Genomic DNA, 12,505 nt, shown 5'->3' with positions numbered 1-12,505 from the left:
TGAATTGATACCGCAGGCTGACCGTAATCTGGCGTCAGATCTCCTCAGGGACACGTCAGAAGGTAATCTGGTGTCAGATCTCCTCAGGGACACGTCAAAACGTAATCTGGTGTCAGATCTCCTCAGGGACATGTCATAACGTAGGCATCACCGCAGGCTGGCCGTAATCTGGTGTCAGATCTCGTCAGGGACACGTCAGAACGTAATCTGGTGTCAGATCTCCTCAGGGACACGTCAGAACGTAATCTGGCCTCAGATCTCCTCAGGGACACGTCAGAACGTAATCTGGAGTCAGATCTCCTCAGGGACACGTCAGAACGTAATCTGGCCTCAGATCTCCCCAGGGACACGTCATAACGTAATCTGGTGTCAGATCTCCTCAGGGACACGACAGAATGTAATCTGGTGTCAGATCTCCTCAGGGACACGTCAGAACGTAATCTGGTGTCAGATCTCCTCAGGGACACGTCAGAATGTAGGCATCACCGCAGGCTGACCGTAATCTGGTGTCAGATCTCCTCAGGGACACGTCAGAACGTAGGCATCACCCAGAGTTGATCAGATCTGATCTGATAAACATCAATCTGTCTGTCTTCTGTTGCCAAATTACGTTGACTATAAGTAAGGAAATAAAATGAAGAAACACCTTTTTTTTTGCAGATAAAGTTTGCTGTTTAAGTGTTTAGGATTCGTCTAAATCCTAAATCCTGTTAAGGATTCCTCTGTGTGGATTTTCTTGCTTGTATTTCAGATCATCCCTACTGGTTTGTGTTTGCTGTAGTTGGTGTCCTCCATCTTGTATTTCAGATCATCCCTACTGTACTGGTTTGTGTTTGCTGTAGTTGGTGTCCTCCATCTTGTATTTCAGATCATCCCTACTGGTTTGTGTTTGCTGTAGTTGGTGTCCTCCATCTTGTATTTCAGATCATCCCTACTGTACTGGTTTGTGTTTGCTGTAGTTGGTGTCCTCCATCTTGTATTTCAGATCATCCCTACTGTACTGGTTTGTGTTTGCTGTAGTTGGTGTCCTCCATCTTGTATTTCAGATCATCCCTACTGTACTGGTTTGTGTTTGCTGTAGTTGGTGTCCTCCATCTTGTATTTCAGATCATCCCTACTGTACTGGTTTGTGTTTGCTGTAGTTGGTGTCCTCCATCTTGTATTTCAGATCATCCCTACTGTACTGGTTTGTGTTTGCTGTAGTTGGTGTCCTCCATCTTGTATTTCAGATCATCCCTACTGTACTGGTTTGTGTTTGCTGTAGTTGGTGTCCTTCATCTTGTATTTCAGATCATCCCTACTGTACTGGTTTGTGTTTGCTGTAGTTGGTGTCCTCCATCTTGTATTTCAGATCATCCCTACTGTACTGGTTTGTGTTTGCTGTAGTTGGTGTCCTCCATCTTGTATTTCAGATCATCCCTACTGTACTGGTTTGTGTTTGCTGTAGTTGGTGTCCTCCATCTTGTATTTCAGATCATCCCTACTGTACTGGTTTGTGTTTGCTGTAGTTGGTGTCCTCCATCTTGTATTTCAGATCATCCCTACTGTACTGGTTTGTGTTTGCTGTAGTTGGTGTCCTCCATCTTGTATTTCAGATCATCCCTACTGTACTGGTTTGTGTTTGCTGTAGTTGGTGTCCTCCATCTTGTATTTCAGATCATCCCTACTGTACTGGTTTGTGTTTGCTGTAGTTGGTGTCCTCCATCTTGTATTTCAGATCATCCCTACTGTACTGGTTTGTGTTTGCTGTAGTTGGTGTCCTCCATCTTGTATTTCAGATCATCCCTACTGTACTGGTTTGTGTTTGCTGTAGTTGGTGTCCTCCATCTTGTATTTCAGATCATCCCTACTGGTTTGTGTTTGCTGTAGTCGGTGTCCTCCATCTTGTATTTCAGATCATCCCTACTGTACTGGTTTGTGTTTGCTGTAGTTGGTGTCCTCCATCTTGTATTTCAGATCATCCCTACTGGTTTGTGTTTGCTGTAGTTGGTGTCCTCCATCTTGTATTTCAGATCATCCCTACTGTACTGGTTTGTGTTTGCTGTAGTTGGTGTCCTCCATCTTGTATTTCAGATCATCCCTACTGTACTGGTTTGTGTTTGCTGTAGTTGGTGTCCTCCATCTTGTATTTCAGATCATCCCTACTGTACTGGTTTGTGTTTGCTGTAGTTGGTGTCCTCCATCTTGTATTTCAGATCATCCCTACTGTACTGGTTTGTGTTTGCTGTAGTTGGTGTCCTCCATCTTGTATTTCAGATCATCCCTACTGTACTGGTTTGTGTTTGCTGTAGTTGGTGTCCTCCATCTTGTATTTCAGATCATCCCTACTGTACTGGTTTGTGTTTGCTGTAGTTGGTGTCCTCCATCTTGTATTTCAGATCATCCCTACTGTACTGGTTTGTGTTTGCTGTAGTTGGTGTCCTCCATCTTGTATTTCAGATCATCCCTACTGTACTGGTTTGTGTTTGCTGTAGTTGGTGTCCTCCATCTTGTATTTCAGATCATCCCTACTGTACTGGTTTGTGTTTGCTGTAGTTGGTGTCCTCCATCTTGTATTTCAGATCATCCCTACTGTACTGGTTTGTGTTTGCTGTAGTTGGTGTCCTCCATCTTGTCATCCTTTTGACCAATCAAATCAGATCACCTCGCAACCATTACGTCTTTATTCCCTTAATTTGAGGAAGACGACTGATTAAATATTTTATTATTTAAAAATTAGTTTTTATGTAAAAATTCTTTTTAAATACCTATGACATTACACATTGACAGAATCCATTTGAAACTTTAAAAAATATATATATTTTTTTTTTCTATTTAACAAATAAAGGTTGAACAAATACTTATTTACAATGACGGCCTCACCCGGCCAAACCCAGACGATGCTGGGCCAATTGTGCACCAACCTATTGGACTCCCAATGTGATTCAGCCTCGATTTCGAACCAGGGACAGTAATATCACCTCTTGCACTTAAATGCAGTGCCTTAGCCAGCTGCGCCACTTTGGAGCCCAGCTTCACCTACAGTAAAATTGGTGTATGACTTAATTTTATGGATAGGAGTGGTACAAAGGTTCTTGTGCGTTGATCGTTACACCGAAGAGGGCGTTAACGATACGTCATAAGATAAAGACGACATTAACGATATGTCATTAGATAAAGAGGTCATTAACGATACGTCAAATCAAATCAAATTTTATTTGTCACATACACATGGTTAGCAGATGTTAATGCGAGTGTAGCGAAATGCTTGTGCTTCTAGTTCCGACAATGCAGTAATAACCAACAAGTAATCTAACTAACAATTGGGGATAAAGAATATGTACATAAGGATATATGAATGAGTGATGGTACAGAGCAGCATAGGCAAGATACAGTAGATGATATCGGGTACAGTATATACATATGAGATGAGTATGTAAACCAAGTGGCATAGTTAAAGTGGCTAGTGATACATGTATTACATAAGGATGCAGTCGATGATATAGAGTACAGTATATACGTATGCATATGGGATGAATAATGTAGGGTAAGTAACATTATATAAGGTAGCATTGTTTAAAGTGGCTAGAGATATATTTACATCATTTCCTATCAATTCCCATTATTAAAGTGGCTGGAGTTGAGTCAGTGTCATTGTCAGTGTGTTGGCAGCAGCCACTCAATGTTAGTGGTGGCTGTTTAACAGTCTGATGGCATTGAGATAGAAGCTGTTTTTCAGTCTCTCGGTCCCAGCTTTGATGCACCTGTACTGACCTCGCCTTCTGGATGATAGCGGGGTGAACAGGCAGTGGCTCGGGTGGTTGATGTCCTTGATGATCTTTATGGCCTTCCTGTAACATCGGGTGGTGTAGGTGTCATGGAGGGCAGGTAGTTTGCCCCCGGTGATGCGTTGTGCAGACCTCACTACCCTCTGGAGAGCCTTACGGTTGAGGGCGGAGCAGTTGCCGTACCAGGCGGTGATACAGCCCGACAGGATGCTCTCGATTTTGCATCTGTAGAAGTTTGTGAGTGCTTTTGGTGACAAGCCAAATTTCTTCAGCCTCCTGAGGTTGAAGAGGCGCTGCTGCGCCTTCTTCACGATGCTGTCTGTGTGAGTGGACCAATTCAGTTTGTCTGTGATGTGTATGCCGAGGAACTTAAAACTTGCTACCCTCTCCACTACTGTTCCATCGATGTGGATAGGGGGGTGTTCCCTCTGCTGTTTCCTGAAGTCCACAATCATCTCCTTAGTTTTGTTGACGTTGAGTGTGAGGTTATTTTCCTGACACCACACTCCGAGGGCCCTCACCTCCTCCCTGTAGGTAATCAAGCCTACCACTGTTGTGTCGTCTGCAAACTTGATGATTGAGTTGGAGGCGTGCGTGGCCACGCAGTCGTGGGTGAACAGGGAGTACAGGAGAGGGCTCAGAACGCACCCTTGTGGGGCCCCAGTGTTGAGGATCAGCGGGGAGGAGATGTTGTTGCCTACCCTCACCACCTGGGGGCGGCCCGTCAGGAAGTCCAGTACCCAGTTGCACAGGGCGGGGTCGAGACCCAGGGTCTCGAGCTTGATGCCGAGCTGTAGTCGATGAACAGCATTCTCACATAGGTATTCCTCTTGTCCAGATGGGTTAGGGCAGTGTGCAGTGTGGTTGAGATTGCATCGTCTGTGGACCTATTTGGGCGGTAAGCAAATTGGAGTGGGTCTAGGGTGTCAGGTAGGGTGGAGGTGATATGGTCCTTGACTAGTCTCTCAAAGCACTTCATGATGACGGATGTGAGTGCTACGGGGCGGTAGTCGTTTAGCTCAGTTACCTTAGCTTTCTTGGGAACAGGAACAATGGTGGCCCTCTTGAAGCATGTGGGAACAGCAGACTGGTATAGGGATTGATTGAATATGTCCGTAAACACACCGGCCAGCTGGTCTGCGCATGCTCTGAGGGCGCAGCTGGGGATGCCGTCTGGGCCTGCAGCCTTGCGAGGGTTAACACGTTTAAATGTTAAATTACTCACCTCGGCTGCAGTGAAGGAGAGACCGCATGTTTTCGTTGCAGGCCGTGTCAGTGGCACTGTATTGTCCTCAAAGCGGGCAAAAAAGTTATTTAGTCTGCCTGGGAGCAAGACATCCTGGTCCGTGACTGGGCTGGATTTCTTCCTGTAGTCCGTGATTGACTGTAGACCCTGCCACATGCCTCTTGTGTCTGAGCCGTTGAATTGAGATTCTACTTTGTCTCTGTACTGACGCTTAGCTTGTTTGATAGCCTTGCGGAGGGAATAGCTGCACTGTTTGTATTCGGTCATGTTACCAGACACCTTGCCCTGATTAAAAGCAGTGGTTCGCGCTTTCAGTTCCACACGAATGCTGCCATCAATCCACGGTTTCTGGTTAGGGAATGTTTTAATCGTTGCTATGGGAACGACATCTTCAACCCACGTTCTATTGAACTCGCACACCGAATCAGCGTATTCGTCAATATTGTTATCTGACGCAATACGAAACATGTCCCAGTCCACGTGATGGAAGCAGTCTTGGAGTGTGGAGTCAGCTTGGTCGGACCAGCGTTGGACAGACCTCAGCGTGGGAGCCTCTTGTTTTAGTTTCTGTCTGTAGGCAGGGATCAACAAAATGGAGTCGTGGTCAGCTTTTCCGAAAGGGGGGCGGGGCAGGGCCTTATATACGTCGCGGAAGTTAGAGTAACAATGATCCATGGTCTTTCCACCCCTGGTTGCGCAATCGATATGCTGATAAAATTTAGGGAGTCTTGTTTTCAGATTAGCCTTGTTAAAATCCCCAGCTACAATGAATGCAGCCTCCGGATAAATCGTTTCCAGTTTGCAGAGAGTTAAATAAAGTTTGTTCAGGGCCATCGATGTGTCTGCTTGGGGGGGATATATACGGCTGTGATTATAATCGAAGAGAATTCTCTTGGTAGATAATGCGGTCTACATTTGATTGTGAGGAATTCTAAATCAGGTGAACAGAAGGATTTGAGTTCCTGTATGTTTCTTTCATCACACCATGTCAACTTAGTCATAAGGCATACGCCCCCGCCCCTCTTCTTACCAGAAAGATGTTTGTTTCTGTCGGCGCGATGCGTGGAGAAACCCATTGGCTGCACCGCCTCGGATAGCGTCTCTCCAGTGAGCCATGTTTCCGTGAAGCAAAGAACGTTGCAGTCTCTGATGTCCCTCTGGAATGCTACCCTTGCTCGGATTTCATCAACCTTGTTGTCAAGAGACTGGACATTGGCAAGAAGAATGCTAGGGAGTGGTGCACGGTGTGCCCGTCTCCGGAGTCTGACCAGAAGACCGCCTCGTTTCCCTCTTTTTCGGAGTCGTTTTTTTTGGGTCGCTGCATGGAATCCACTCCATTGTCCTGTTTGTAAGGCAGAACACAGGATCCGCGTCGCGAAAAACATATTGGTCGTACTGATGGTGAGTTGACGCTGATCTTATATTCAGTAGTTCTTCTCGACTGTATGTAATGAAACCTAAGATGACCTGGGATACTAATGTAAGAAATAACCAGTGCCAAATGTGGCACTGACTCGCCCCTTTGGATGTGTGTTTCAGCACTGTCTCAATGAAGAGTTAAGGCATTCGATTAGCCACGTGCGACATGCATGCACAGTTACAAACCTGCTAGAGTTAGCGACAGGCGGAAGAGCAATATCCATCATGTTAGTATGGATGAAGCCTGAGCTGGAATGTGAAGCTAACTGAAACTGGCTAGTTTTAGAAAAACCCTCAATAGATCTGGCTTCAGTCGTAGTTTAACCCCTCTGGTTGGAGGATTCCAGATTTCCTGTTTAATCCTTCCTGATTCCCGGAATATTTCAACAGCGGTTTCTGGAAAACGTGTGGATTTGGGGGAAAGTGAGCAGGCTGTTTGAACCCCATTCCCATGTTACTCTCTCCCTCCTCTCCTGCAGGTGCTAGACATTAAGAAGAAGCTGAAGCAGTCCAAAAGGTTCTGGTCCAACCTGCCAGATGAGATCTGTATTAAAGACAAGTTGACCGAGTCAGATGAAGAGCAGTGTTGGAACAGTCACGCCAAGGCCAGGTGAGAGGTGTTCAGATCACGCACCTGTAGCACTACACTAACTAGTCCTACAACTAGTCTGATGAGGTATGAACAGTGCTGGAACAGTCACGCCAAGGCCAGGTGAGAGGTGTTCAGATCACGCACCTGTAGAACTACACTAACAAGTCCTACAACTAATCTGATGAGGTCTGAACAGTGCTGGAACAGTCATGCCAAGGCCAGGTGAGAGGTGTTCAGATCACGCACCTGTTGAACTACACTAACTAATCCTACAACTAGTCTGATGAGGTCTGAACGGTGCTGGAACAGTCACGCCAAGGCCAGGTGAGAGGTGTTCAGATCTCGCACCTGTAGAAATACACAAGCTAGTCCTACAACTAGTCTGATGAGGTCTGAACAGTGTTGGAGACCCTCAGCTCATCCACCTGTAGAACTACAATAACTAGTCCTACAACTAGTCTGATGAGGTCTGAACAGTGCTGGAGACCCTCAGCTGATCCAGAACTATGGTACTATGGTCCTTGGTACAGGACAAGAGAGAACCAGTACTACAGCCAAGGCCAGATGTACTGTTTACCTGTCAATCTCTGACACTTTATGGATATGGTGAGATGTTCTCATCTATTACTGTACACTGATGTGATTATAACTGCTTGGAATGAAAGCCCTCTCTCTCACCCCACCCATCCCCCCTCCCAGCTAGTCGAGGCATTTTTGGCCTCACACATCACAGTCCCTGGTCACCACAGCACAGTCACTGGTCACCACATCACAGTCCCTGGTCACCACATCACAGTCCCTGGTCACCACAGCACAGTCCCTGGTCACCACATCACAGTCCCTCGTCACCACATCACAGTCCCTCGTCACCACATCACAGTCCCTGGTCACCACAGCACAGTCCCTGGTCACCACATCACAGTCCCTGGTCACCACAGCACAACTTCCTGCTACATGGACATCTGCCGCATTTCTCTAATACTGAGTACTGAGCCAGAGAGAGTCTGTCTGTCTGTCTGTCTGTTAGAACTGGAGAGGACTGGATCAGGGAGAGAGGACCCAGTAGAACTGTAGAGGACTGGATTAGGGAGAGAGGACCCAGTAGAACTGTAGAGGACTGGATCAGGGAGAGAGGACCCAGTAGAACTGTAGAGGACTGGATCAGGAAGAGAGGACCCAGTAGAACTGTAGAGGACTGGATCAGGAAGAGAGGATCCAGTCGAACTGTAGAGGACTGGATCAGGAAGAGAGGACCCAGTAGGACTGTAGAGGACTGGATCAGGAAGAGAGGACCCAGTCGAACTGTAGAGGACTGGATCAGGGAGCTCTCTGAGTGATGGAGAACCTCTTCAGGGCCACTGACAGCTGCTCTCTGAGTGATGGAGAACCTCTTCAGGACCACTGACAGCTGCTCTCTGAGTGATGGAGAACCTCTTCAGGACCACTGACAGCTGCTCTCTGAATGCTGGAGAACGCTCCACACGATCCAGATAATTGAATCATTTCCTGCCAAATGAAATGTGATTGTCTTTTAACATGTCTTCCTCAGAGATGTTTCTTCCTCAGAGATGTTTCTTAACTGGCGTTGTTGTAATCCTCCCAGGTATTTTCCTGAGGTGGTAAAGGACGGCCTCACCAACCAGCTGAACAACCCAGAGGTGGCGGTGGACATCACTAGACCGGACACTCTGATTCGCCAACAGATCATGACACTCAGAGTGATGACCAACAAGCTGAGAAACGCCTACAACGGCAACGACATCTTCTTTCAGGACTCCAGTAAGTCAGCCGCCTTGTGTTCCAAACGGTACCCTGTTCTCTCTGTAGTGCACTACCTTGAACAGGGCCCATAGGGAATAGGGCTCTATTCTCTCTGTAGTGCACTACCTTGAACAGGGCCCATAGGGAATAGGGCTCTAATCTCTCTGTAGTGCACTACAAGGGCCCATAGGGAATAGGGTTCTAATCTCTCTGTAGTGCACTATCAGGGCCCATAGGGAATAGGGCTCTATTCTCTCTGTAGTGCTCTACCAGGGCCCATAGGGAATAGGGCTCTATTCTCTCTGCTGTGCTCTACCAGGGCCCATAGGGAATAGGGCTCTATTCTCTCTGTAGTGCTCTACCAGGGCCCATAGGGAATAGGGCTCTATTCTCTCTGTAGTGCTCTACCAGGGCCCATAGGGAATAGGGCTCTATTCTCTCTGTAGTGCTCTACCAGGGCCCATAGGGTATAGGGCTCTATTCTCTCTGTAGTGCTCTACCAGGGCCCATAGGGTATAGGGCTCTATTCTCTCTATAGTGCTCTACCAGGGCCCATAGGGTATAGGGCTCTATTCTCTCTGTAGTGCTCTACCAGGGCCCATAGGGTATAGGGCTCTATTCTCTCTATAGTGCTCTACCAGGGCCCATAGGGAATAGGGCTCTATTCTCTCTGTAGTGCTCTACCAGGGCCCATAGGGTATAGGGCTCTATTCTCTCTATAGTGCTCTGCCAGGGCCCATAGGGAATAGGGCTCTATTCTCTCTGTAGTGCTCTACCAGGGCCCATAGGGAATAGGGCTCTATTCTCTCTGTAGTGCTCTACCAGGGCCCATATGGTATAGGGCTCTATTCTCTCTATAGTGCTCTACCAGGGCCCATAGGGAATAGGGCTCTATTCTCTCTGTAGTGCTCTACCAGGGCCCATAGGGAATAGGGCTCTATTCTCTCTATAGTGCTCTACCTTGACACACTGTCTATATATCACACTGTCTAAATCAGTCTATATACGACACTGTCTATATAACACACTGTCTAAATCAGTCTATATAACACACTGTCTATATAATACAGTGTCTAAATCAGTCTATATAACCACACTATCTATATAACACACTGTCTAAATCAGTCTATATGACACACTGTCTAAATCAGTCTATATAACCACACTATCTATATAACACACTGTCTAAATCAGTCTATATGACACACTATCTATATAACACACTGTCTAAATCAGTCTATATAACACACTGTCTAAATCAGTCTATATAACACACTGTCTAAATCAGTCTATATAACACACTGTCTATATAACACACTGTCTAAATCAGTCTATATAACACACTGTCTATATAACACACTGTCTATATGACACACTGTCTAAATCAGTCTATATAACCACACTGTCTAAATCAGTCTATATAACCACACGGTCTAAATCAGTCTATATAACACACTGTCTAAATCAGTCTATATAACACATGGTCTAAATCAGTCTATATAACACACTGTCTATATAACACACTGTCTATATAACACACTGTCTAAATCAGTCTATAAAACACACAGTCTATATAACACACTGTCTATATAACACACTGTCTAAATCAGTCCATATAACACACTGTCTAAATCAGTCTATATAACACACTGTCTAAATCAGTCTATATAACACACTGTCTAAATCAGTCTATATAACCACACTGTCTAAATCAGTCTATATAACACACTGTCTATATAACACACTGTCTAAATTAGTCTATATGACACACTGTCTAAATCAGTCTATATAACACACTGTCTAAATCAGTCTATATAACACACTGTCTAAATCAGTCTATATAACACACTGTCTAAATCAGTCTATGTAACGCACTGTCTAAATCAGTCTATATAACACACTGTCTATATAACACACTGTCTAAATCAGTCTATATAACACACTGTCTAAATCAGTCTATATAACACACTGTCTAAATCAGTCTATATAACACACTGTCTATATAACACACTGTCTAAATCAGTCTATATAACACACTGTCTAAATCAGTCTATATGACACACTGTCTAAATCAGTCTATATAGCACACTGTCTATATAACACGCTGTCTATATCAGTCTATATAACACACTGTCTAAATCAGTCTATATGACACACTGTCTAGATAACACACTGTCTAAATCAGTCTATATAACACACTGTCTATATCAGTCTATATAACACACTGTCTATATAACACACTGTCTATATGACACACTGTCTAAATCAGTCTATATAACCACACTGTCTAAATCAGTCTATATAACCACACTGTCTAAATCAGTCTATATAACACACTGTCTAAATCAGTCTACATAACACATGGTCTAAATCAGTCTATATGACACACTATCTATATAACACACTGTCTAAATCAGTCTATATAACACACTGTCTAAATCAGTTTATATGACACACTATCTATATAACACACTGTCTAAATCAGTCTATATAACACACTGTCTAAATCAGTCTATATAACACACTGTGTATGTCAGTCTATATAACACACTGTCTATATAACACACTGTCTAAATCAGTCTATATAACCACACTGTTTAAATCAGTCTATATAACCACACTGTCTAAATCAGTCTATATAACACACTGTCTAAATCAGTCTATATAACACACTGTCTATATAACACACTGTCTAAATCAGTCTATATAACCACACTGTTTAAATCAGTCTATATAACCACACTGTCTAAATCAGTCTATATGACACACTGTCTATATCAGTCTATATAACACACTGTCTATATAACACACTGTCTAAATCAGTCTATATAACCACACTGTCTAAATCAGTCTATATGACCACACTGTCTAAATCAGTCTATATAACCACACTGTCTAAATCAGTCTATATGACCACACTGTCTAAATCAGTCTATATAACCACACTGTCTAAATCAGTCTATATAACACACTGTGTATATCAGTCTATATAACACACTGTCTATATAACACACTGTCTAAATCAGTCTATATAACACACTGTCTATATCAGTTTATATAACACACTGTGTATGTCAGTCTATATAACACACTGTCTAAATCAGTCTATATAACACACTGTCTATATCAGTCTATATAACCACACTGTCTAAATCAGTCTATATAACACACTGTCTATATAACACACTGTCTAAATCAGTCTATATAACCACACTGTCTAAATCAGTCTATATAACCACACTGTCTAAATCAGTCTATATGACACTATAAAAAGTTTGAAATATCCAATAAATGTCGTTCCACTTCATGATTGTGTCCCACTTGTTGTTGATTCTTCACAAAAAATACAGTTTTATATCTTTATGTTTGAAGCCTGAAATGTGGCAAAAGGTCGCAAAGTTCAAGGGGGCCGAATACTTTCGCAAGGCACTGTATAGACACTGTCTAAATCACTCTATATGACACACTGTCTAAATCAGTCTATATAACACACTGTCTAAATCAGTCTATATAACACACTGTCTAAATCAGTCTATATAACACACTGTCTATATAACACACTGTCTAAATCAGTCTATATAACACACTGTCTATATAACACACTGTCTATATGACACACTGTCTAAATCAGTCTATATAACCACACTGTCTAAATCAGTCTATATAACACACTGTCTATATAACACACTGTCTATATAACACACTGTCTAAATCAGTCTA

General features: G+C 43.8%; 1 protein-coding gene across 1 annotated transcript in view; it reads left to right on the top strand.

Moving 5' to 3' along the window:
• The window catches only part of LOC109885592 (glypican-6-like), a 434,345-nt gene that overhangs the window by 410,913 nt on the left and 10,927 nt on the right, over nt 1-12,505 (top strand). The window contains exons 7-8 of the mRNA XM_031816008.1: nt 6,912-7,042; nt 8,628-8,803. Coding sequence (XP_031671868.1) covers nt 6,912-7,042; nt 8,628-8,803 — 307 coding nt within the window. The remainder of the gene's footprint in view (nt 1-6,911; nt 7,043-8,627; nt 8,804-12,505) is intronic.

Source organism: Oncorhynchus kisutch, unplaced genomic scaffold (genome assembly GCF_002021735.2).
Source record: "Oncorhynchus kisutch isolate 150728-3 unplaced genomic scaffold, Okis_V2 scaffold727, whole genome shotgun sequence".
NCBI lineage: Eukaryota > Metazoa > Chordata > Actinopteri > Salmoniformes > Salmonidae > Oncorhynchus > Oncorhynchus kisutch.
This window is presented reverse-complemented; position numbering and strand designations above follow the sequence as displayed.